The sequence below is a fragment of the Lissotriton vulgaris genome, chromosome 11, assembly GCF_964263255.1.
Source record: "Lissotriton vulgaris chromosome 11, aLisVul1.2, whole genome shotgun sequence".
NCBI lineage: Eukaryota > Metazoa > Chordata > Amphibia > Caudata > Salamandridae > Lissotriton > Lissotriton vulgaris.
Genome location: NC_141699.1, coordinates 263,953,082 through 263,980,492, shown reverse-complemented (window position 1 = coordinate 263,980,492; position 27,411 = coordinate 263,953,082). Strand labels below are relative to the sequence as shown.

At 42.7% G+C, this 27,411-nt stretch overlaps 1 protein-coding gene across 1 annotated transcript; it reads right to left on the bottom strand.

Annotated features, from left to right (window-relative positions):
• LOC147679634 (uncharacterized) lies at window positions 1-24,290 on the bottom strand. The gene is made up of 5 exons (XM_086944737.1): window positions 24,179-24,290; window positions 21,807-21,955; window positions 9,430-9,516; window positions 8,209-8,292; window positions 1-1,862 (listed from the first exon to the last, which is right to left on the bottom strand). The coding sequence occupies exons 1-5, from the start codon at window positions 24,213-24,215 to the stop codon at window positions 1,428-1,430; spliced, it is 792 nt and encodes a 263-aa protein (XP_086800863.1). The 5' UTR covers window positions 24,216-24,290; the 3' UTR covers window positions 1-1,427.
• Window positions 24,291-27,411: the final 3,121 nt, after the last annotated feature.

Here is a 27,411-nt window from a genome sequence, read left to right as displayed (position 1 = left end):
AAAGCAGCCGGCATTGAGTTGGCTGTCGCCCCTTGCTGGAAAAATGCCAATTTTCACCTTAGCTCTAAAGTACCATTGGGATGCTGACCTTTCTAAGCCAAGGCCCCTCATGAGTGCATCATGGAGAGAATAGTAACTTCTAGATACCAGAAGTCATCTTCTGCCTAACCTGTAAGCAGGGGCATCCGCTGCAAGGACAGACAGCATCTGCCTGTGCTCCAGAGAGGGGAGTCTCTTTGTAATAAACACTTACTTTATCCACTATTTCCAAACACAAGACAACATACGCCTGTGTTCAGTATCCTAGTACTGTACAAGGTCACCATGGAATGCCTTGGATATTTTTCATCAAATCAAGGCTCCAGAAGAGTCAAATGGAGGTGATGAATGCATTTAAGTGGACATCAGTTATAAAACTCCTGCTTGTGATAAGCATCAGTGAACACAGACTGAATTATATCAAGGAGTGACATTTCAGGGTAGGTCAGAGACCTTTGACTATGGCAATTTTACTGGGAGATACAGAGGATCAAGTTAAGCACTCAGGGATGGCCTCTATCTAGAGCTGACAGGTTACAAGTTTCAATCTCAAGTTGGCTGACGTGGCTCTTCTGAGGCTAACAAAACAAGCATAATCCAGCTCAGTTATGTTAATACCTGCCACTGTGCTGCAAAATGGGAAATTCTATGTAAAAATATTATTATTGACATCTCAAAGTCCTTAGCTATTACATCAACACAATTACTTTCACCTGAGTATTAAATATCTTCATGTGATGCCTGGGGACTTCCACCTGAACATTTTTCCTCGAGGACAACCTCAAATTTAGTTGCAGACATTTTTCTGGACTGAGGTCATTTAATTTCTTACTGCATAGGGTAGTTGAGTTACACCTCGAGTATGTCTGTTGAATCCTCCAAGGAACCACTCTATAGTCTTCCTTCTTTTCTATAGTTTGATTACTTTAAAAGGCCTTGGGGACTACCAGTCCTTTAGCTTTTGATGTTCACCAGTGAACCTCCTTATTGAAGCCTAGTTGGAGTCAAACAGGGAATATAGAATACCATTTTAGCACACGTTTGGTGGCCAATTTGTCCACTTTGGGTTTTTAGCATCTATCTGATACACAGGAATTTACACTTATCATAAAATACAGTGCAATCTATGAATCCTGGGCTGGTGTCCCCTGCTCCACCTAATGAACCAGGACTCTCTAGTAACTAGAGGAATAGACAGCTGGTTATCCAATTGAGAGCATGAAGAAACCTGGACTTAGTAAACTCATCAGAGGTACTCCACACTCTAAACAACCTAAACAATAACCCAAGTCTCACAAGCTACTTATGCAGCTGGACCTTGGAGGTTCTCGGAGCGATGATGATTGGTGTGCAGAGTAAGCAGTCCAAAAATTCACTGTCGACCTATCCTATCTATGCCGCCAGCAGCCACGCTGGATTAGTTTTGTCAGCCCTGTGGACACCTCACTGATGAACTTCACATATGTTTTCAGAACTCTGCACCCCTGGACCTTCTGTTCAAAGATTTCATATGGGGTTGGCATATCAGTGGGGCTGAAAGAAGGTGGCACTTTACGCAGGATGTATAGGACACAGTAAATGTTGGACAGGAGCCCTTGTGTACTGTGCTCAATAGAGGTCAGAGAATGAATCAAAGAACTGTTTGGATTCAGAGCTTTCTGCTGCCCTATGATGCAGGTGATGGCCTTGTCCATTGTCTCCAAAGTCCAATAAATCAATTGGAGCATCTTTATCTCTGGCAGACTAGGTATATCCTCCTGAGGGAACCACTCTGCTAATGCATCACAGAGTTTCAGATTCCTCTTCAGCCCTTGTTCAGACACCTAAGAGTAGGAAAAGGGAATCGAAAATTAATTAAATCAGGCAAAGGAAACATTTTGTTGATTTGTTTTGCATGAAGTTTGAGGGGAAGAGTACAGTATTACAGTGACATTAATGCACAGCAGATGGTGTGTCAGAGCATTGATGACAATAACAAAAAAATCATATTACAAAATATCTGAGCCAGAATATCAACTGCTAAAATATAATGAATGTAAGTTTATCTAGGTAAGTGTAAATGTACTTTTTCTGCCATAATAAACACCAATTCGTTTTGAGGTAACAACCTCTTCTTCTCGGGAAGCTTTACAAATGTCTTACAGAGAGTGCTGCATGCTTTTGAATCCAGCCTATTGGTAGGCGTGTGCTTAGTGCATTTCCTTACTTTTCTTTGTAGATGCATGATGAGATATATAGATTGTCTGTGAGCATCTTAAATCTTTTTGTGGATTCTGCAGACATTCTTTTTAGCAATTTTTTTCCCTTTTTTTAGCAATTTTATTTTCCCTTCTATGATAAGTAGGTTTCTATCTGCCACAACAGCCGTGCTGTATGTCGGCTGCAGAATAGTTCCCACCGCACAGCCTCCACACTCAGTAACATGATGTTGCAGTCCAGCACTGCAGAGCCGCAGCATAAAGTATTCTCAATCAAAGGCTCAAAGCATTCCTGGACACATTCGATGGTTGCTGTAAAACCTTGCGGTTTATTTCTTACTGGCAAACCCACATTTCACGAGTGGGGTGGAACTATCTCTGGAGCACGTTGTCCAAAATAGGGTTTAGGGGAAAGTTTTTGAGGGGCATACAGGCTTTATACGATAATCCCATTGCCTGCACTAGCTATAACGGTCTAACCTCCTTAGATTTTCCAATTTTGCGTGGCACGCGTCAGGGCTGCCCTCTCTCACCCCTTTTATTTGCTCTTTCTTTAGAACCTTTTTTAATGGCTCTTAACTCCCAAAACTTGATTGCCCCTTTTAGCTCTGGTTCGAAAGAGCTCAAATTAACCGCCTATGCGGATGATATCGCCGTTTATACACATGATATAAATCAGGCTTTAAAAGGAATTCAACTAGAGGCTACTAAATTTGGGAAAGTGTCTGGTTACAGGCTCAATATACAGAAGATGCAAGTTATTGCCAACTACTCCCCTGCTACGGCCATTCCGGAGATTTGCAAGGTAGCTACCTATCTTGGTGTCAAAATTACGGCCAAAATACAAGAAATAAACCACATTAATTATAATGAGCTAATCAAATCCACGGCTTTCCTTTTAAAGAAATGGCATAGGCTATGTCTGAATATCATCGGCTGAATTAATCTTATTAAGATGAAGGTATTACCTAAGTTCTTATATTTATTCCGATCTATCCCGCTAGCACTGAATAACCAGTTTTTTCAACAATTAGATGGCGTTCTAAATAGTTTTGTCTGGGGTTATAAAAAAGCAAGAAGATCGTTGAAATACCTGAAAAATACTACGAACGAGGGAGGGCTTAATTTTCCAATTTTAAGCTGTATTTTTGGTCTTCATTTTTTTTACGATTACGTTCTTTACTTCATAAGGAAGGAACTATATTTTTTCATCATCTCATGCTGAAGCAAGAATCAAACATGTTTTTGTTTAGAGTAAACGACCCCAATTATTTCAAGAGGGTAAGGTTCAAGACGGCCAGGGATATAATAAAGATATGGAAGAACGTACTGACGTATTGCAGAACTTCATTTTTTCATCCAAAGCTACTACTATGGGGCAATCCTGGTCTCCCAAGAGTATTTTCCGACAATATTAATAACATATGGGCTGAGAAGGGAATTAATACTTTGGCCGATTTATATGGCCCACAGGGATTTGCTGACTTCAATATGCTTAAATTTACATATGATTTACCGGAAAATGCTAGATATAAATATCTCCAGTTTCATGATTTTCTAATTAACAAAAAAAAAAAGATTCAAAGTATTACAGACTGTGACATTTGGACTTGTTTATATTCCAAAAAAAACAAATCAGTTATTAGTGGGGCTTATAAGCTACTATTAAAATATCAAACAAATGACCTTTCTAAATTAACTGAAAAATGGGGGGCCCAACTCGGCTCAAATGTTACTTTGAAACAAATAGAGAACTCTTTGTCTAATATTAACACGTTAGTTAGATCTTCTAGTCTTAGGCTACAGCAGTTTAGAACAACTTGTATGCACTATTACACTCCTGCAAGAATCTCTAGGTGGTCCCCTAATCCTGATTTTACAGATCGTACAAAATGCCCTAAATGCTCTGAAGTAGCTGCTAATTTAGTTCATATGCTATTTTCCTGCCCCAAGCTTAAGACCTGTTGGGATAAGGCTCAAGATATTTGCAGAATTAAGAAGATTGGGCTGCCCATTTTTGCCGCTCCCTTAATTTTGCTAGATTGCAATATTTCCCCAATCCCACAATCTTCCTTGGCAACCATATTAATCTCCTGTGCTAAATTAACTGTCGCAAGAGCCTGGACTGCCACGGATCCACCTACTGTTTGGGATTGGTGGGCTTTAGTAATGGAAATATACTCCATGGAACTTGCTCTAGCAAACACAAGGGGTGGCCGCTCACTGGTCAAATTTGAAAGAAATTGGGGAACTTGCTGCTTAACATGATATGATTTTCCCAAACTTTACTTTTATTTGACTCATCATGAAATGTATTAGTTGTTTCTTCCTGATGCTCCATATATTTGTATGTATACGATCTTCTGCTGTCTTAAATGATACTCTCTGTGCTCCTTAATACTTATTTACTTGCTGTATATTTAATTATTTCTTCTCATATTTTCAATGTCCTGGATATATATATGTATTTTTTTTCCTGTCAGCTTGTTTACAATAAAAATTATTAGAAAAAAAAAGGCAAACCCACATTTCATTCCGGTATTTAGTTTCAATTGCCAACGCGTTTCGAGGTAACAGCCTCTTCTTCTCGGGCAGCTTTATAAATGTCTTACATAGATTTCCGCATGTAGGGGTGGGCGGAATTTGTGTAATCGCGTTACGCAAATCTCCGCAAAACGGTAAAATATCTCAGGGAACACGCAGAAATTCCGCAAAAACGCGGAATTGCTTGTTCGCGATGCTTTTTTACTGTTCGCAATCGCTGTTTGCATTCCCGGGGGGAAATGTCTTGCGAACACGCATTTTGTGACCGCGAAGAAGCAAAGAATTTCGTAAAGTCGCGGAACGCACAATTTTGGGTAATTTCGCGTTCTCCGCGGAACGCGAAATTACCCAAATTCCTCGAGCAGAACGGAATTTACTACCCAGGCCTACTTTTGAATCCTGCCTATTGGTAGGCGTGTGCTTAATGCATTTCCTTACTTTTCTTTGTGGATGCATGCTGGGATATATAGTTTGTCTGTGAGTATCTTAAATCCTTTGTGGATTCTGTAGACATTCTTTTTAGCAATTTTATTTTCCCTTACTAGGGCTCTGGATGATACGTACGTTTCTATTTGCCACAATAGCCGTGCTGTATGTCGGGTGCGGAGGCTGTGCGGTGGGAACTATTCCGCACCCGACATATAGCACGGCTTTTGAGGCAGATAGAAATCTTTGTATCATCCAGAACAGACAAACTATATATTGCAGCATGCATCTACAAAGAAAAGTAAAGATATGCACTAAGCACACGCCTACCAATAGGCAGGATTCAAAAGCATGCGGAACTCTCTGTATGAAAAAATGCACGGGGACACAGGATCACTGTACCTGATTGTCACGGCCCGGTTTGGATTTTGTGTTTGGGGTTGAGGCGTTGGGGACTTGAGGCAGCCGTGAACACAGTTACTACAAGTTACATTTGGCATCAATTAGCCTTCTCCTTCCTTTACTGGGCACAGCAGCGCTTACAGAAGCATAACATGGCTCCACACCCGATACTCATCGGAGAAATGCATGCAGGGATTTGGTGTCCTACAGCATCGTACTGCAGCTGCAAGTAATTACGTTTGGGGCATGCTGCACTCCAGCCAATGGGAGCGCCGTGGAATAAATAAAGGAGGGAGGCAGTGTAATTTGGTGAACACAGGCATCTGAGGAAGGCGGAGACGCCGAAATGCATAATGCCGATCACCGTGAATAAAGGGTTGCCAAGAGAATCCCCGCTGTGTCCTCTGATCTTTTCTTTGAAGGGATTTTGTCTGCATAATATATATATATATATATATATATATATATATATATATATATATATATATATATATATATATATATATATATATATATATATATGTATATGTATATATATATATATATATATATATATATATATATATATATATATATATATATATATATATATATATATATATATATATAACATTTTCTTACTTGACCCAATGGGAATGTGCATAACATATACTTATCTAATTACTTCATATAATGTTTGGCCATGCCGCTCCTAATGAAACAAGCTAATCTTCTTTCATCCGCTCGAAAAGATCTGGCTCAGCCGGGCTCTTCTCTATATACAAGTAGGAAAGGCTTGTTTGCCTCCCCAGTGTGCCAAGACCTTTGGAGAAACACTAAGTAACTGTCAAAAGAGCAGTCCCAAAAGGAATCTCATAAACTCCACCTTGGGTGCTTCGTTCGTGATCAGGATACCAACAAGTAGGCCTCTGTGCAATAAACCTAGCTATAATTACTATCTCCCAGTAATTATAAGGCATTTTTCCTAGCAAAATTTCAGTGGGGGTGCAGCGTAAGCCTCCGAACTCCCACTTGTGTCATGTGCGATAATACGAGTTACCCACTTGGAATATTTTGTGCAAAATAACATTTTCAGTCCCTCTTGCTATCTTGGAAGGGGATAATGTTTTGAAATGTATTAGTACACATGGTATTTAAGTCTGTGGTCTCAAATATATTAAAACTGAGTTCTGCAATGTTGCTTTTTCTCTCAGCCCACAGGATCAGTCAATCAATCAATCAATCAGAGTACTTGTAAAGCGCGCTACTTACCCGTGAGGGTCTCAAGGCGCTTTGGGGAGGGGGGGTGCTGCTACTGCTCGAAGAGCCAGGTCTTGAGGAGTCTTCTGAAGGCGAGTAGGTCTTGGGTCTGCCGTATGTGGGTAGGGAGTGTGTTCCAGGTCTTGGCGGCGAGGTAGGAGAAGGATCTGCCGCCGTAGGTCTTTCGTTGGATGCGGGGGACAGCAGCGAGGCTGGCGGAGCAGAGCTGGCGGGTTGGGGTGTAGAAGCTGAGTCTGCTATCCCTATCAGTTATCCCTTTGCACAAGAACCTCAGTCATTATTCCCATGAGTCAAACGGTTTGTTCCATTTTTATTTAAATCAGAAAATTGGTCGACCAATTTCCTGATTTAAATTTTAAAAAATCTATGCTATGTCTATTCTGGATCTTGAGGTCATAATTGAAAATCTTTCTATGAGTAAAATGGGAAGGCTAGATTGTAGGAGTAGGTACATGTTAGTTGCCAAGGTAATTCTTACTTCTTCTCCCTCTCCCGTTCCTCATAAGGACTGTTGCCCTTTCAACTGCTCTGTGTCTGAGTGAATAATTTCTCCAAACAGGAAGTGAAAAGAAAGTCTGATCGCAGGAGTCAGTGTTTTTCCAAGATAATTTGGTCACATCACTTAAGCCCATGTTTCAGAATGGAGGCTTTTCAAATTGTTGCTTATGCCCCCTTTCGGCCAGCTAATTGACTCTGTAATAGGAGCTTGATCCTTTTATGTAAATTTAACTAATGTATTTATTAACTTGTATCATACTGTTTTTATTGTTTCTGTACTTTTATGATTGCTCGCAGCTGAATAAAGATGAAATGATGATGATGAAAAGAAAGTGCAACAGCGAGGATAGGATCAATGTGGTTTGGCACACACTAGGGCCATTCGGTCATAGTGCTTGAGCACGTTTCTTAGCACTGTTACAAAAGAAAAGGAACATCCTTCTGTATAAAGACGCAGGTATGGGCGCAAAAGATTAAAATGTACTACATTGAGTAACTTTAATTGAGGAGATACTGAAAACAAAATGTGTCCTGGTTGAGAGCTGCCACTTAAGAATAATAGGCTCCAGTCTAAGGCAGACAGTGGAGGCAGCAAGAACTGATAGCATCTAACATGTGACACAGAACACACAGTGTGCTGATTCTGGCATTACAGAGGTTGACAACAGGCTCTCAATTCTACAGGGTTCCAAAGAGAGAACAGACGGTACCTTCACTGTGAAGGGAGTACACCGAAAAGAGAGTAAGAGCGAGAAAGAAAAACAGGGACTGACCTGTTCCATAAATGTATATGGTCACTGAGATGACATAGTGAAGCCGTACAAAGACACCAGGTACTTACAAAGAGATCGAATAGACGCTCGATTTCCTCCTCCATTAAATCTGCCTTGGCTCTGCTCTGATTCAGGATGTCCTGTATGTTTCTCTGTCATGAATTAAAATTACAGAATACACACATTTTATTACAGAATTGCATATATATATATATATATATATATATATATATATATATATATATATATATATATATATATGAGAGAGAGAGTGAGAGAGAGAGAGAGAGAGAGAGAGAGAGAGAAAGAGAGAGAGAGAGAGAGAGAGAGAGAGAGAGATGGCAGTGACAGAATTCAAGTTAAAGTTGACACAACAATCAATGGGAAAACCAATTTTGCATGCTCAATAACTACACCTTCCATGACCAATTTGCACCGAAGTTTGGAAAATCACTGTTGAAACCTTAATCCTACAAAATGAGGTAAATTTAACTCTTGCCATAGGGTAACTATAACTCGTGCCCCCACCATGCACAGTTTTCTCATCAATAATTTTTATCCAAATGTTGCAATGATATTATCAATAATGTCATGGAAGATGTCATGAGTGATATAATATGTGGGGTAATTAGCAATGCATGGCGAGGGCACGAGTTACAGTTATCTTATGGCACGAGTTATAGTTAGAGTTGTCTGAAGAAACTATAACTGCTGAATTTCTATGGTTTTGTGTGGGTAAAATGTGAACATAACTATAACGTCCCTCTAACTTTTGTTTCTTTCTGTGAATTTCTAACAATAACGCCCCTGTAACCTTTAGGTTTTTTTTGCGAATGTTTATGGTTTTTTAACGTAAAGCAATATTTAATTGACATACATTAATCCGACTGCCGATTTTTGCTCCGGGAACCCCAGGGCCTAGTAACTTTACAGTAGTAAAGTAACTACAGCAAGAGTAAACTTAAACAGGTTATCTTTGTCAATCTGGTGCCCAGAGCCTGATTCACAAATGTAAACTTACATGTTGTAGTACATTTACTACTGTTTTGGTATTCACAAACTATGCGTGTGATTGTACTTCTAGTAAAATTAATAGTAGTAAAATTGCACTTGTAGTTAGTTTCAGATAACCAAAATATTAGTGTAAGTTTACCTTTGTGAATCAGGCCCAGAGCACAGAAACTTCAAACCTACTGTATTGCCCTCTTTGGTTTTCTCCTATTTAATCTCTCTCTCATTCCGAGGCTGGCGCACAGTAAGAGGAATGAACAGACACAGCTAGTACTTACATCCACTTTGAAGAGTTGCTTCGACTCTGATTCCACGTGTTCTGTCTTCCTGACCACACTGTGTTTTTTGAACTGCTGTTTGCGCCCCTGTCAAGAATTATAAGTACAGAAGAGATCACTCTGGTTGTATACAACACACAACACCTATTACATGGCTGTAAATGCAATTAATGTGTTAGCAACAAGGACCCCCTGATACGGATCAATATCCTTGTGTATTTGTTGTAGTATATGCCTGGGAGTGTTACTTTGCATATATAAATGCAATTAAAGCAGCCCATATGCTGACTACGAAGGTCAGTCAATGAAAGGTGGCTGTAGCCTGACTGAGATGGGGCTACCAATGAGACCTGACTGTGATCTGATTCAGATGAGGACAGACAGTAAGAGTGGAGTATAACCTTGGTTTGCCAAGATGTGAATAGTGAGAACAAGCTGCAGTCCTCCATAAGGGCTAGATGGACAGAAGAGCCCTAGAAAGACCACTTTGTTGAATATTGATTCTCCAGCAGCTCACACAGTGGAGCTACATAATCTGATTCAGACACAGAACCCTGCCATCCACACCATGAAAGGAGAGTCTAGGTTTCCACAGAGGCCTGCTAGCTCGCCAGGTGGGTGACACCCTAGCCTCAAACAATTCTACAGACTATATTAGTATATTGAGTGATCCTAACTTGCCTAGCAGGGATCTGTTTACTGAAATTGCATTTGGTGATTTGGAGGAAGCACTTTCTGCAAACATGAATGTTGAAGGGCCCGCCATGTTGTTACGTCCTGTTCAGCATTCCTTTTTTGGCAAAACTAAAGTCCAAAAGCAGAAATGAAATTAAAATACTCCATCAAAAAACACAGCTACAGGAGCAAAGGGGTATTTGTTTGGCCTGTGATGGAAATCCGTGGGAGTAATCACACCCTAATAGGGCCTATCGACCTCCAGCCATTGTTGTTCGGTAGCTCTGTAGCAGATTGATTACAGAGTCAAGGGTTTTCAAGGGAAGTGCCAGCTGAGGCAACACTGTTGGAAATGTGGTGGCTGCTCATGGATACATGATGCAGGGGAAACCACTAGTGTGGGCTGATGGAAACTCTGCCAACTTATGGGAGAACTCTTACTCCAATAGACTGTAAATTATGCCTCATTGCTTGCATACATTCCAGAACTCCAACTCGCCCAATGGCAGAAACACGTGAATAGATAGTATCTAGAACAGGACACCTAAATAACTCCCAATAGATTTAGCCAGCACCTTGTTATGGTGTGCTCGATAACTAACTGGAGGGTACCAGTGCTGGATTTAACGATTCTTGCTGGTATCTCTCTACAGTAAGCATACTTAGATATTTCCAAGCACAAAATCTTACAAAATATGCAGGTCGCAGAATTAACAGGCAGAATCTTACATATGATTCCTTGAATCAGGGTCATATACTTTTCACATTTTCCACCTTCAGGCAGTACTTTCAGCCCACAAAGAAACATGCACCATGATTACATATACTCCCAAGCCCATTGCTATGCCTTTTACCTTATAACCTGGTAACAGTAATAAGATTATTCAACCCATTGAACGCATTAAACCCAAATGCTTCCTTGGATCACCATTATTATTTATTCCGTTTATGAAATATGCAGTCACATTTGCACCAATAATAAGGACTAATGAATTCCTCTTTCTCTAACAGATCCATTCCTGCCAAACATAAGCAGCAAAGGACTGCTGAAAAAGAACACTATGAATGAAAGTTACCCAGCCAAATAACTGTGCAAAAAAAATCCCTATTAAAAATGTCCCTCTTGTTGCTTAAATGTTTTAAAATCTGATGTATTCACCCCCAAACTAACCAAATATATGGGGGCCTATTCACAAACTACAATTTGTAGTACTTTAGTAGTACTACATTAGGATACTAAAGTACTACAAGATGCTATTTCCAAACCTTCGAGTGTAAATCTCCCTTCACCTCCACCTCCCCTATCATTTCAATGGGGAGAGCCCCATACATGTAAGTTTAATACTTAGTAGTAAATGTAAGTTTAAATACTTAGGGGGTAATTACGAAGTCGGGTGAAATCACTTCCGCTCGACACCGCATCGGTCATGGGACCAACCGACACCTGGTTGGCTGTTCCGACTGCCCCATTAGGATGCTACCAAACACTGTTCGGTCGCATTCTTATTTTTTACTATGGGAGAATGCATTCTGGTCGTAAACTAATTTTGTTGCGCGTCCTGCATCGCATTTGACAATGTGGAGCGCGCAACAAAATTTGTTTATTTTATTTATATGTTTACTTACCTGTAATCGGCCGTAATCCGTAGTTTACTACCCCCCACCCTCGGCCTCCCCCTCCCCACGTCAGCACCCTGCAGCACTCCCACCACGGGCCGCTACTGGGCCCCAAGACAGCCTAAGGGCAGAGGAGACATGGATTGGCGGGGACAGCAGCTATTACACTGCACTGGCCCGAGTCTCAAAGAAACACCAACTACTCACCATTTTCTTCCCCTTTGTACTATGCAGAGACTGCGCACAGTGCTCTGAACAGACACAGAGGTGCTTCAGAAGCACGACCAGTGTATTCTGTTCAGAGCAGGGGTCTCCAACCTCTTCTATAATGAGAGCTACTTCTGAGCAATGAAAATGGTCCTGAGCTACTAACGGCTTCGACTATTTCTGCAGCAGTGACCACATCGAATACAATCACTAGAGTGACGGCACCTTGCAGCATTACTAGTAGTGGCCACCCACATGCATGTCACACTGTCAAGAGACAAAATATTGCATCATATCAAAATATCAAACCCAGAATATGACTAATACAATATCATGGAAGTATACATGAATACGTAAGTATAGATTTACTATTTTTAACTCCACATCTACGTACCTTGAAGGTTTACATATGTGCAAGATAAATAGATGCAAAATTTAGAATGTAAATGAAATTAAACTCTTCTATAAATACTTACATTCATGATATTGTGATAGCCAATATTCTGGACGCAAAAAAATGTTAAGATGATATTTAAAACTCAATATTGTAGAAGCACACCAACCTCCCAACGTATAAGAAACAGTGAAAAGTTGCTAACATCAATTTAAGGAAAATTTTCATCAATATAAAATGCTTCCACATGACTAATTAAAAACCAGCCACAGGAGAAAATGCGCAGTGGTATAAAGGAAATACTAACAGGTATAAACATCCCCAGCTCTGTTTTTTTTTTTTATTTTTATTTTTTTTAATATTTTATTTTTGTTGTTGCTGGCACATGGTATAAAATGACAGTTATTCGTTCATTTGGGCAGCCTCAACATTCAGCTGCCTCCGATCAATAAAGCAACTTTTACATTTTACCCCCCCCCCAACTTAAAAACTTTTGCTACTTCAAGGGTCAAAGTTCACGATCCGGCACATTAGTCCAGTCCCCAGCTCTGTTTGAATTATTATTCAAAGAGCAGGTATAAATATATTTTGTATTTGTAATCCTTTTGTTTTCAAATATTAGCATATTAGTTTTCCAAAATATGTTTTCTATGAAATACGAACATTTCATATTGGGCAACTACACGAAAAGAATATCTTGCCTTTTCCAACAAAAAAACTCCTAATTTGAGGGACCACAAATGTGTAGCGTAACCATCACTAAAACTGCTAGACCATCTGAATTACTTGCAATGCTGGGCTGCACTACAGGGAGCTACTTCCAGTGTACTGGCGAACTACCAGTAGCTCTCGAGCGACGGTTGGAGAACTCTGGTTCAGAGCATGCAGCACGTGACCTAGCTTCACAGAGCCAGGGGTCAGGGCCGGCTCTAGGCTCATGGTGGCCCTGTGCAGGGAGCGTAGGTGAGGGCCCCGGAAGAGGACGTCCGGATGGGGCGGAGCTCACTCCGCGCTCCACCGGGGCCCGCGCCTGGCTGTGCCAAACTGAAAGCGCTCGGGTTGGCCCGGTCGCTCCCCTGCCCCCCGAGCTCTAGGGGCCCCCAGGAGTTGCTGGGACTTGGAGCCATATTTCAACTGTCTGCCACTTAATAGTGCAGAAATACCCTTTCTCTCCACCTTTATTAGCACAGGCGGAGCAGGGGGCCTAAAGAAATCAATCACCACCAGTTTACATGGGAGGCTGTGCCCGCTGCCAGTGCCACTGACTGGAAAACAGACAGCGGCCTGCGAGTCGATGGATGCAGCACCGGCAAATTGAATGCGGCGGGCCCCCTGCCCCTCGGAGAAAGTGTCAGTGATTCCGAAATGTAATACTCGGCAACGATTAGGCCTTCCGCTGGCTGGGACTCGAGCCATATACTGCTGCTTAATTTAATGCAAAATAGTACCGCTGACTCCACCTTTATTATAGGCCCTGCAGGCACACAGGCGGAGAGGGGCCTAAAGGAAATCAGTGGCCGGCGCTGCCACTGGAAGACAGTCAGCGGGCGGCCTACCTCGATGCGGCGAAACTCCTGTCTGCAGTGCAGTAAATTCGCCCCTCCGACCTCAAGCATTAACAGCTACACTCACGCCCGGCTACCTATCTTCATATGACTCGCTTGCTTGCCATGACGCGTCGCGATAGTCAGTCAGTGCCACAAACAGTGTGCAGAAATATCATTATGAATCATCTGAGAGAATGGATCTATTCTGCCCTTACCCGGCAGGTGCGTTCACACTTCTTCACTTTATTCTCGGTCTGAGCTCAGGGGCCGTTCAGCTTTTGTCCGACTCCAACGTCGACGACCACCAAATGGCTGGGCTGTGCAGAGAGAGTCATACGCCACCAGTCCCACAAGTTAGTTACGCATGCGGGGAAGTCAAGCAGCAGGCTAGGTTGAGTCTGCGCGCTGCCGCAGATCACTCTATCCTGGCTTCCGGCGTCTGTGCCAGCCAGCCGGGTGACAGTCATGATGATTTGAAACACACCGGCGCCCCTGCTGCCCAATCAGGAACGAGGTTGGTGCGGACTCGGAGCCAGAGGCCAGGGAAGTTAAAGGGAGGATGGGGAGTAACTCACTGTGTCAGGGCTTGGAACTGTGACTGTCGGACTCGGAACTTAGTATTGGAAGCCAGGGTCGGAGCCGGAGGCCGCCAAATCCTGCCAGGGGCCGCCAGTGCCACGATGTATCATTGATCCTTCCGATCCGATCCTCGTCGTGGCGGCCCCTGGGGTTTGGCGGCCCTGTGCAGGTGCACACTTTGCACATGCCTAGGGCCGGCCCTGCAGGGGTTGAGACTCTGTGACGTCAGGCCCTCTTCCAAAGGAAACACCTCCATTTCCCAACTCGTCACCCTATGATGACTTGGGAAAGGGAGGGGTCGTGAGAGTCACCTTGGAATTGAGTCATCCCCTGGAAGTACAGGGCCGATAGCCTATGCGCCCGGGGCTACTGTCAAAATATGACGCTGCATCACGTCAGTACTGGGCGACCCCCAAGAATCCCAAGTATTGAAGCCAGGGCTGGCACCTTTTCTGCACGTAGGCTGCTGAAAATTCACACCCAAACTGTCACATGCGCACTAGCATATGTGGCCAACAAAGAACCTGCTGACCACCTAACGTCCGTTTCGAGGAGTGTCACTCTAGGCAGGCAAAGGCAATTTGGATGGTAATTGCTTTTTGCAATTGCTATCCGTAGGACTTGTAAAGCCCATGGGGTGCAGCCCCTCCGTTCATCGTCAGGAACCGCCACTGCATTTGAGGTGTGCAGATCAGCTGGTCGGTGGTGTTGTAGGGTGCTCCATATAAAGCAGCTGCTCTCCACCTAAATTTGGGAATTGTGCAGGTTTGTGAATAGCATTTTTTAGTACTTGAGTAATACTACTGTAGTGTTACTAAACACACTGCAAAGTGAATGGACCTAATTGTTTCTGGATTCATTTATGTTATCTTCTTTCATGTTTGCTAGATTTTTATATCATAACATCAGCACGTTATTGCACAAATCAAAAGTACTGATAATGTCATATACTGTACATACTCGCACTACAAGTCAACAATTCTGAGGCTGGCAATACTGCCTTCCTCTGACTGACACATCTGCAGGAGGGAGTGCAGTGAGCAATAAAAAGGTACAACTACCATCACAAAGCATTATCTAGTCTCTCTATTCACTGACAGCTGCGTTGGTCCACCTTCCAAAAAAACTGTGCATATTATCCTAATTAATGTATTCACATTAAGGAAAACGTTTCTGTGACATTCATGGTATGGCCAGAGTTGGCAGAACACTTTTAACCCACTCCAGTGACCTTTAGTACCCTGCTCTACTCTTTCCCATGCTGCCTGCCTCTCCACTAGCTCTCCGATGCACTAACAGACTGAATCCAGCCCTCTTTCAGTGCCAGATAGTCCACAATGAGCTTCACAAAGACAGGTCACCGAGCGGACTTACAAATAACTGAAGCTGAGTAATAGCTGCACAGCCCCTGCGCCTGTGGCTATGGCCTGTAATGTGAGAAGTGCATTTAACAACAGTTATGACCCTCCTCTACAGCAGACAATAATGCTATGTTATAGTGGTAATAAGTACATGAATAAACAATAAAAGGAAACATGCATCAAAGCCTCGTGCTGCAATGTCTAATTATCATAATAAATTTAATTGGGACCCATAGTGTCCATGTGGACACATCACTGTACAGACCCCTCTACAACCCGTGTCACAGTCCATATGACCAGGCTTATAAATAGAAGATGGACACACGTGCTCTCACTCTAGTTTACTACACCTAACCTAGTGCCTATGTCTTTATCCAGCCCAACAAGTGTCTACGACAGACATTTCTTTAGGACCATCCTTCCTCTCATAACATTTGACGGTACTAGCTGCTTTCCTCATGTCTTTTGTGGCACCTCTCAGCAGTCCTTCCCTCTTTACAAAGATGCTACACTGTTCTTTAATGCTAATCTGTCACTGGAATTATACAGTGCTGTAGTAAATAAGAAATATATCTATGTAATCGTATTCATAAAGAGCAGCTGCTACTCCAAGGAGTGTCCTGGCGCTGGATAGCTGGAAATATATAGGATAAAGTACCCTCCTGCTGTAAATTATAGGGATATTGTAGTCACAGAGGAGTTCCATGACCATATAGAGGAAAGAAGCTGATGATCGAGTTTAGGGATCAAACCGCATCGATTGCTTGATGCAGCATGTTCCTCTGCCTATCTTATGATAGTTCTGAAGAAGTCACCCCACATTCAGACAGAAGTTTGAACATGCAGGTTAAGATATAAAGAAGCAAGGGGTGCCTCCTTGTATGGCGCGGAACTTTGGGGCCACTCACAGACTAAAGCAATGAGCTTAACTGAAATAACTTTTTAAGACAACTCCTGGCTCTTCCTAACAGCACCCCTCTAATCCCTTTACGGATGGACCTAGGTATTCTCCCCATTGCTGAAGTGATTGCCTCTCGTCCACTACTTTACTGCCGACGGCTATGGAGCACTCCCGAGCTGGCTAACTATAGAGAGGAATTAAAATCAGTAATGTTCACTTTAGGGGCTGGGAAAATCCCTTGGTTATCCTACTTTCGGAACACCGTCCGTCAAATCGGAAGGAGCGAAATGTGGTCTTCACCTGAAGAGTCTTGTCCTGCCATCTCCAAACAGTCGCTAAACTCTGCTATCAAAGAATTCCATCTTATGTCCATCTATAGGGTGACACAGTCATCAAGTTTAACTTCTAGGTTTCTGGATGCAAAGTCACTCTATAAAATGGAGATGGCCTTAGACCTTATTCAACCATCCCTAGCAAAGAAACTGTTCCTCCAACTTCGACACGGGACTCTCCCGCTGTATGCATTTTCTAATAACTGGTATGGAGCTAAAAAATGATTATGTCCCGGGTGCAATGAGTCCGAAGAAACAGAGGCCCACGTGATCTTCTTTTGCCCTGCCTACAAGGCTGCAAGATCAAAGTGGGTTCTCCAACTCTGCAGGAACTTTGGAATCAGGAACTTTAAAGATGTTCTTAGGCTATTCAAGTATGATACACACACAGTTGTTGTTGATGCTATAACAAAGTTTCTTTTGGCAATGTGGTGTAAGCGCAGATGTTTAGTGAATAGCTAAGGCTGTGTAAGGTAATGACTCTCCCTATTTTAATTTCCCCCCTCCAGATCTCAATTGTTATTAATTGACGCCTGTCTTTTAATTATGTTTTTTAATCATGTTTTTTGGCTTATCTATTTATACTTTTAAATGAAATGGCTGACATGATGTATTCTCCCCTTAAGATGTGATTTGTTCCCTTAAACTACTACCAGTCTCCTTCCCCGCTGTACCTTACGTTTTTTAAGAAAAATTTACTACCACTCTGTTTTTAAGACAAACAGTGAATTGTATTGTGTGTTGCTATTCATGAAATTGTGCTTTTATGGCAACAATTGCCGAAATAAAGTTTACATTGATTGATTGATTGATAAAGAAGCCCTGCAAGCTAGGACAAACTCTAAAAGGGAGGAAGTCTTGTGTCCCTGGTGATTGGAAGCGCAACCAGTGATAGTGATCTTTTTCAGAAAGTAATTCATTTGTCCTTTTATTAACAATGTTTCCTCCATGAAATTGAGGCTTTGATACCAGCAGACTGCTGGGCGAAAATGTTGACTAATGTTTATATAACACCCCATTTGTCCTCATAGTGTTATTCTGATGGTGGGGATGTACAAGCAGTGAACAATCATGTAGCAAGTATACCATTTGAGATCAAGGAAGTCATTTCAGAAATCCACAAGAGCCCAAGTGGGAAGGCACCTGGTCTGGATGGCGTCCCAATGGATGCCTTTAAGAACAACAAAGAATTATTGGCTCCAATTGTAACTGTTGTTATTAGAGCTGCAGTTATGAATGTCTTACCTACTTCTTGGTCCAAATCAGTTATTGTACCTATAGTTAGGAAAGGCGACCAAGGTGTTACTGTCATATACCTCTTCTATATTCTGCTGTTAAGTTTGTGGGCAGGATTCTGTTTGCACGTATGAAAGCCTAGGCTGAGCAGAACTCAACTCTTACTAAGATGCAATATGATTTTCGCAAACGCCAGGTCACATTTGATCACTGTTTAGATTTACATTTCCTTATCAGCAAATATACAGTAACAAATATTAGATCGGTCTATCTCACATTTATTTACCTGAGTTGTGCTTTTCATTATGTCAATAGATCAAAACTCCGGTCCATAATGTTATCAATAGTAATAGAGGAGCTCATTGTCTGCTCACTGTGACAGATGTACCTGGATGTAACAGTTAAGGTGCAATACATACCCAATGGGGAGAGGATGTGGCCTAACGGCTGGGGTGGTTGATCCCAAATCTGGGGAACCGGGTTCGATTCTCTGCAACGTCGCTCACCATCCTGTGATTCTGGACAAATCACTTAATCTCTCTGTGTCTAACAAAAATGAAGGTGTCCTTATGTAACGCAGCCGGTGGTCATGCAAAGTGCTCTGATACCTGATACCCTTAAATCAAGTTTGCGCTATATAAAACTCAGAGGTAAAAAATGGTGAGTGCACTAAATCATTTAAGCCTAACAGAGGAGTCCACCAAAACTTGCATAATTTGTATTTACTTTGAATATAAATGAGTTGACGAGCTTTCTGTTGGAAAGGGGACATAACATGCTACTGCTTGCGAAATGCCCTTACTGGTTCTGCTTTATGCAGGTAATGCAATGTTTATTGCTAGGGAAGAAATTATTGAATGCCTTCACCACCTTTATGAATTGGTTGGATTTAAACTAATCTTACCAAATCCTTCACTGTAGTGTTCGGGCCTAAAACCGCAAAAATACACCACCATGACATTGGTGGCCCAGCAGTGGGGAGTGTCCAAACGTTCACATACCTGGGGATATCCCTGGACTCAATGTTAAGCTGGGGACATTTATACACTATCAGATGCCAACAATTTAATAGAACAATAGAGGCTGTTTTTCTGTACGCAGCTAAGCTTAGTGGAAAGGCCACAAGGGAAATGCTCTAAGTATACAAAAATACATGCATATCCGTGGCAATTTATGTTGTGGGTCTCTGTAGATACACAGATATAACTGGTTTACAAATGGCAGAGAATATTTTCTTATGAGTATTATTGCCCACTTCTCATAGCACCCTTGCAGAAATGTGGCATATTGAACTGGGGACTACCTATAAAGAAGATCTGATTCAATTACGTCCGCTTCTCTCAAGAATATCAATTTGGATGAAGTTCGAGGTGAGTTTCGCAAGTAAATAATTCAAAATTGCTTAGCTTTGGATAATGTATTAAAGATCTCTTGGTTATCATACATTAAAAGGTTCTGCTCTTGGTTGAGTGTTCCTGAATTATTTAGCAAATCTGATTTGATAAATACCATAACTAAAGTTTTAATAAAAGATGTGTTTTGTAACTTTTGTGAGAATATGAGAATAACAAGAGAATGCAGTAAACCCACGGTGCGATCACATGCTATTGTTTCAACAGTGGGGATTATGAAACTCTATCTTTCTTTTCTAATCAATTCAGAACATTGTTTTTCTCTCAAACGCTTTAGATTAAAAATCATACATTGTTTTGTGGGGGGGTGCCTGGCTTCAGGAACTCCTGTATTTCCCATGTGATAATGAGTCATCTCAGAGCACATTGCACTTTATGCTAATTTGTACATTTTATATGTACCGTAGGAAATTGTATTTACTGCGTAAATTGCGTGTATTGAATATAAGACATTGCAGACCTGCTCTTGTTTTAAGTTAACAGCTTTTATCTCCAGAACTTGCTTGTCTGTAATACATTTTGTCCAATCTCTCTTAGAAAAAGGACATTTTTGTAGACCGTTGATAAATAGTTATAGATTTGTGTGTAGCTATTTTATTGAGGATGTATTATGAACTTTTACAGGCCCCTATAATTATTTATGTTTTGAATATTGTTTGCATAATATGAGATTGTGAATTAGATACATTATTCATGTCTTATTTATTTCAAATTAAGGGAAATTAATGATGATGATGTTCCTTTTAAGATCATAGAACTCTAAGGTGACTTGCAATATAATATTCAGTGGATAAATTATTCCTTATAATATATGGTCATAGCATCACCATTCCTACAAACTGCTTACACCCTGGTGTGTTGCTCTTTCATATGAAAGAGATAGGATACTTGCAGACATGAAGAATAATAACAGACTAGTATTCTGTAGTGCTTGAGTAGTACAATTGTAGTGTATTAAAGGTGCTAAGAAAAGTGAATAGCCCCATTGATTCTGGACTGCAAAATTAAACATACTAAAAAGGCAGACAGATATTTATTGCAAAAAGATATTAAAATCACTTTCATACAAGTCAGATTTAAAAAAAGTTATATCTTAGAAAGTGCATAAACGTGTCAGATTTTTAAAAAAAAGTCATATCTTAGAAAATGCATACACTTTCAGAGATATTCTATTATTTACCATAAAGATCTCCTTTCTATCGATCGCTGTTCATCTAGAAACAATAGTCAGAGGAAGGAAAACCTTGTTTTTGTTTTCTTTGTTTAATCTGGAGCTTTACTTATGCTCCCTGGCCTGCTTTCCCCTTGGTTGCTGGCTCTGGCAGCAGATAATATGATGTCAGAACTCAAATCTAATCATTTATTACAGTTGAGCAGCTACGTCACTTCATTATTACAGGTGACCAGACCTGTTACAATAAGGAAATGATAGATGGGCTTTTATGTAGGGATTGCAGGCTCCCATGTATTACAGAGGCTTATACATGGGTTTAATGCTTGTATAAAATGTTAAGACCTCCAAGATTTCGGGGCCATGACCTCTGTCTTTTCTTTATTCTGTTTTATGGGCTTTCTTCTACCCCATGACATCATGGGTTAGAAGTAGAGGGCACTGGAACTGTATCCAACAAGGGAAACATAACGAGCATTGGCAAAGAAAATCGGTATGACGTTAGCAAGCTTCTACCATGGTTATGTACTTTTTAAAAGTTTAAATGCTAGCAAATGCCACCAAAATAGAAAGAAGAAAGAAGGAGCCATGAAATCGCCTAGGCGGCCATATGTTTGCAATAAAATGTTTAATTTGAAAAAAATAACCACTGCATTTACTTTGATAGAATAATACAGGTACATGCTAGCAGGTATATGTACTTAGAACAGGTATATAAACTCTTATTGATTTTAATTCACAACAGAGAAAAACATGACTGCTATTGGAGCAAAGAATGGGTAGTTTTGGCTTTGAATTACTGTAATCTGAAAACATGCAGGCAGGCAGACAGCCCTACTCACTCCACATGCATTGGGAAATTTTGTAGTGTTGGGGTTGTTGAAGGGTGGATGCAAAGCTCATGCACTTTTGTCGTGAGTGAGAGCTGAAGAGATATGTACTTACATAGAATTTGAAGACGTCATTGGCCTCTTGCTCCATTAATTCAGCTTTGGCTTCACTGTGAGTTAAGATCTGCCACTTGTTCCTCTGCCAGGGGATACAGTTAGTTGTCACTAGGATGATAGACAGCATGCAAACCCTACGAAAAAGACCTGGAGAAAATATGAACAGATCAGACTCTTGGACAAGAGCAGATATAATTGTCACTTGTGAACACTTTTATAGGCTGATCCATTCTGCATACTTTCACTGCGTCGGTTCTGGAGCACCAGCGCTACTATTTTTATTATTGTTAGATTCAATGAAATGCTTTGTAGTAGTTCATATGATTTGAGTGTGAATTTTTCAGTCTAGGAAGTCTAGGCTTGTCACTTGCCCCGCAGGGAAACAATGTTGGTTTTCACAAGCTCAGCACTGTTTCCTGGATGTCACAAAGCAGGCACTACATTCATCAGGCTTCCTGTCCTGGACTATAGACTGTGGTAAAAGAACCTGGAGTGAGAGGGCTGCATGCATTGTAAACTTGCAGGACCAGTTCTGTGTCCTGGAACTGCACTGCACCCTGTAACCTTAGGTCTGGGCGGTACTTTGGAGTTATAGGACATGCACTGTACCTAGGGGGCATGGCCAAGGCATGAATCCTGGAATTTGAAATCCTAGACTCCCAGGATCAGCACTGACTGCTTGAGTCAAAGCAATTGTAACAAACACTGAAACTTTCCATGGATTCACAGGGCTGTAACTCTCCTGGAGCCACATGTACTGTTCTCCATCTAAGAGTCAAGGACGCTAGCTGTATTTTGGAGTAATATAATCTCATTGGACCATAGGCCCTAATTATAAGTGGGCCAGATGATGGTGATCAATGCACAAACACCTGTTTGCTCAGGGATCACAATTAAAGGTGCTTTGAATATTACCACGCACTAAAGTCTGCACTCCCCATTAAAATTCAGCACCTGCCAAAAGTACAAAGTATCATGCCCCACTTTTAGGACAAAACTTGTGAACGGCAGAATTTATCGAACCCGATAAATTCCGAGCTCAGGGGTTTTGGATTTGATCAGGTGCGATAATGACTGCCTATCCCTATGTGGTACTCATATTAGGCCCTAACGAACATGAGGCCACCACTTCATTGCAAGGTATGCAGTTCCTTGCACCAACTGGGCACTGCAGCACTCGCAAGGTAAATTGATGTATTTATTTAATTACTTACCTTACTCCTTTCCATCGTATGTCGGACTCCACTACCCCCCCCCCCCCACCCTGCCACTCCCCTAGCCCACCACCCTGTAGCACTCCCTCGTCAAGCCACCACTGCTTATGGGGCGGAAAATGGTGCTGCAACGTGTTGTGTGATCAAGGCCACATTGGACCGCCAAAATGTGTTATGGCAGAAGAGCGTACAATAAATGAACTTGAGCAGGAATCTTTGGTGTCTGCAGCCAATTCGTTGAGATACAATAAGCAGAATGAGGTAATAAATCTATATATATATATATATATATATATATATATATATATATATATATATATATATATATATATATATATACACGCACACTTTTACTATTACCTGATTTATACGTACCATTTTGTTGTAAAGGTATGCATTTTGCATGGTGAAGGCATATAAGTGGTAAAGGCATGCGTGGTAAAGGCAGTACGTTGTAAAGGCATTGCGTGGTAAGGCCTGCGTTGAAAAGACTGTTCCTCTCTGAAATAGCTGATACGATGTGTGTTGGGTGGGAGAGGTGCAAATTAGAAACAAGCGACATGTGTTCTCTTTTGCAGTGAGTTTTCACTAAGATCAGTCTAAAGCATACCTCAACGGAGTGGGAGAAGCCCCTGGAGCCACTAGAAGTAGTGATGTTTGTGGCCTGATGTGACTCATTTAGCTACATGAAATGAAAGGTATAGTCTGCTTTGTTCACCCTATCGACTGAGTGAGTGTTTATGTGAGTCGCTTAATGCAGAGTGAGTCGCTTCATGTGTGATGAGAAAATGCACCTCCTGTGCTTTCCGAGGCATTCTTCTGGAAACTAGCTTTCCTGCAGTTCTACCATTTCCCCCAAAGTAAAGCCTTTAGACAAGAAACAGAGCGTTCATATTAACAGCACATGAATCCTTGGTCTTTTAGGTCTGCCTGTTTCCACGATCTATTTCTAGTTAAAATGAATCAGTCAGACACTAACCTTTGGTCACATGCTCCACAGAACCAGACAGTGGCCCGGTCACCAGTGCACACAACCCTTTAATCTGTACCCATGAAGAGCTGCTGACACCTTCCAGTGCTCAAGAACAACACATCAACCCACACTAAGCTACCCCCTAAAAGATGATCAAAAGACAGATTAAAGATATAACCGTACCTCGTAGAGTCCAGAATGTTTTGGAGTTGCCAAACATGCTAAAAGCACAGCTGTTCCTGCGTCCCGTGAGGTTGCCACCGCTGCTCTCGCCTTTCTGAACAGAAATGAGGAACCTTGCCTCTTTTCTGCACTGATGAGTCAATTCTCAACGCAGACACTAGACCAGCCCTCTTGGAAAATTAGTATTAACCAACTGATACCAATCAAAAAAGAAGTGTTGCTTTGTGGCCACACGCAAAGGAAATGACATCAGTTGGCTTGTTCTTCGAACTAGTTCCTAGAAGGTTGTCTGCCTGCAACAGAGGATGGGGCAATGACCTGACACAAGGTTGGGCCATTGTGCCATGTGCTGTGACCCAACCCCCTCTGACTTATCTGGACCAGTTTGCAGAAGTGATGACATTACGCTGCCCTAAAATGAAACTGAAGCCTCCACATTTCCTTTAGCAGCCTGAGCCGATTCAGATCTGTCCTTCTGTCTTTTTACCCTACTGGATGGAGATGCAGGAGTGAAGTAGTCTTTGTCGAGGATGGGATTGCTGTTGAATAGTCATATATAGGAAACAATGCTTCGACCAGTGTGTGTTGTGTGGAATATTTAAATCAGTAATCCAGATGGATTACTAAATTTGCTTGCATAGCACTTTTCAGCATTAATGAAGATGTATTAAATAATCTGGGGCCAGATGTAGGAAGCTTTTTTCTACTAGCAGCATTTTCTGATGCACCAAACCCTGTTTGAGATTCGGTAACTTATTACCAAATCGCAAATAGAGTTTGTGATTTGCTGTTAGGAAGGGGCGTGTTTAGCGTGTCGCTTCTTAATACTGAATCGTAGCAGTATGTTAGAATGTTTTGCAACCGAAATGCGGTTGCAAAACATTTGCAACTTCAAGTTGGTGGTAACCCTTTGCAGATGGGAAGGAGTCCCTAAGGGACTCCTCCTCCTTTGTGAATGGTAGTACAAACATTTTTCCAGAGCAGGCAGTGGTTCCACAGACCACTACCTACTCTTATAAAATGAAATGACAACTTTTAATTTTTATTTTTGTAATGCAGCCCGTTTTTCTTTTGGGGAAAATGGGTTGATTACCAAAAAAAGAGTACAAACAGCACAGAAAAGGGAATCAAAGCATAAGTGCCTGCACAAGTCCCAAAATTATTTCTTTAGTGGTATGAAAAGGTGCAAACACGGGCTGGAGGCACAATTCCCTATACCCCCAAAAATTGGGAAGCAGGTCAAAACCGGCTTACACAAGACCAAATATACAAGATAGCCCAGCACACTTTTCGACATGAAATAAAACAATGATATAATAATCAAAGAGCACAATTGTTTCAAAGATGAGTCGACGTTGTATTCAATCAATCAATAAATCAATCAAGGCATTTATATAGCGCGTTACTCACCCGGAGGGTCTCAAGGCGCTTGGGAAGGGGGGGTCCGCTACTGCTCGAACAGCCAGGTCTTGAGCTGCTTCCTGAAGGCGAGGTGGTCTTGGGTCAGGCGGAGGTGGGTGGGGAGGGAGTTCCACGTCTTGGCAGCCAGGTAGGAGAAGGACCTTCCTCCTGTGGTGGCTCTGCGGATGCGGGGAACGACGGCGAGGGCGTGGTTGGTCGATCGAAGCTGGCGTGTCGGAGTGTAGAAGTTGAGGCGGTTGTTGAGGTATCTGGGGCCTTGGTTGTGTAGGGCTTTGTGTGCGTGGGTGAGGAGTCGGAACATGATCCTCTTGTTGACCGGGAGCCAGTGCAGGTCTCTCAGGTGTCCGGAGATGTGGCTGTGTCGGGGGATGTCCAGGATGAGTCTAGCTGAGGCGTTCTGGATCCGCTGGAGTCTCTTCTGGAGTTTGGCAGTGGTTCCGGCGTAGAGGGAGTTGCCGTAGTCCAGTCGGCTGGTGACGAGGGCCTGGGTGACCGTCTTCCTGGTCTCGGTGGGGATCCACTGGAAGATCTTGCGTAGCATGCCCTGGATGTTGAAGCACGATGAGGAGACGGCGTTGACTTGTCTGGTCATGGAGAGGGAGGAGTCCAGGATGAAGCCCAGGTTGCTTGCGTGGTCTGTTGGTTTGGGTGCACTGCCCAGGGCGGGGGGCCACCAGGGGTCGTCCCAGGCGGAGGGAGACGATCCCAGGATGAGGACTTCAGTCTTCTCTGAGTTCAGTTTCAGGCGGCTGTTCATCATCCACTCGCTTCGTCTTTCATCCCTTCGTGTAGGTTGGTTCTGGCGGTGGCGGGGTCGTTGGTGAGGGAGGGTATCAGCTGGGTGTCGTCGGCGTAAGAGATGATGTTGAGGTTGTGTTGGCGTGCGATGGCCGCAAGGGGGCTCATGTAGACATTGAAGAGGGTGGGGCTGAGCGAGGAGCCTTGTGGAACGCCGCAGATGACTTCGGTGGCTTCAGATCTGAACGGGGGGAGGCGGACTCTCTGTGTCCTTCCGGCGAGGAAGGAGAGGATCCATTCTAGTGCTTTCTCTTGGATTCCGACGTTGCTGAGGCGCTGCACTAGGGTGCGGTGGCAGACAGTGTCGAATGCCGAGGAGAGGTCCAGGAGGATGAGGGCCGCTGTTTCCCCATTGTCGAGCAGGGCTCGGATGTCATCAGTGGCTGCGATGAGGGCGGTCTCGGTGCTGTGGTTGGCCCGGAAGCCAGACTGCGAGCTGTCGAGGTATCCATTCGTCTCGAGGAAGGCGGCCAGCTGTTTGTTGACGGTCTTCTCGATGACTTTGGCCGGAAACGGGAGGAGCGAGATGGGGCGGTAGTTTTTGAGTTCGGTGGGGTCCACTGATGGTTTCTTCAGTAGAGCGCTGAGTTCGGCATGCTTCCAGCTCTCCGGGAAGGTAGCGGTGTCGAAGGAGGTGTTGATGATGTTCCGCAGGTGGGGCGCGATAACGGAGTCGGCCTTGTTGAAGAGGTGGTGAGGGCAGGGGTCGGTTGGAGATCCGGAGTGGATGGTGTTCATCGTGCGTAGGGTTTCCTCGGTGTTGATCGGGGTCCAGGCGCGGAGGGTGGTGGTGGGGGGTGCAGGTGCTGTCGTGGGGTGCGTTGGTTGTGTGCTGAAGCTGTTGTGTATGTCCGCGATCTTGTTGTGGAAGTAGGAGGCGAGCGAGTTGCAGAGGTCTTGTGATGGGGTGATGTTGTTGTTTCCGGCGCTGGGGTTGGAGAGCTCTTTGACGATGTTGAAGAGTTCCTTGCTGTTGTGGGCGTTGTTGTCCAGTCGTTCCTTGAATGCGGTTT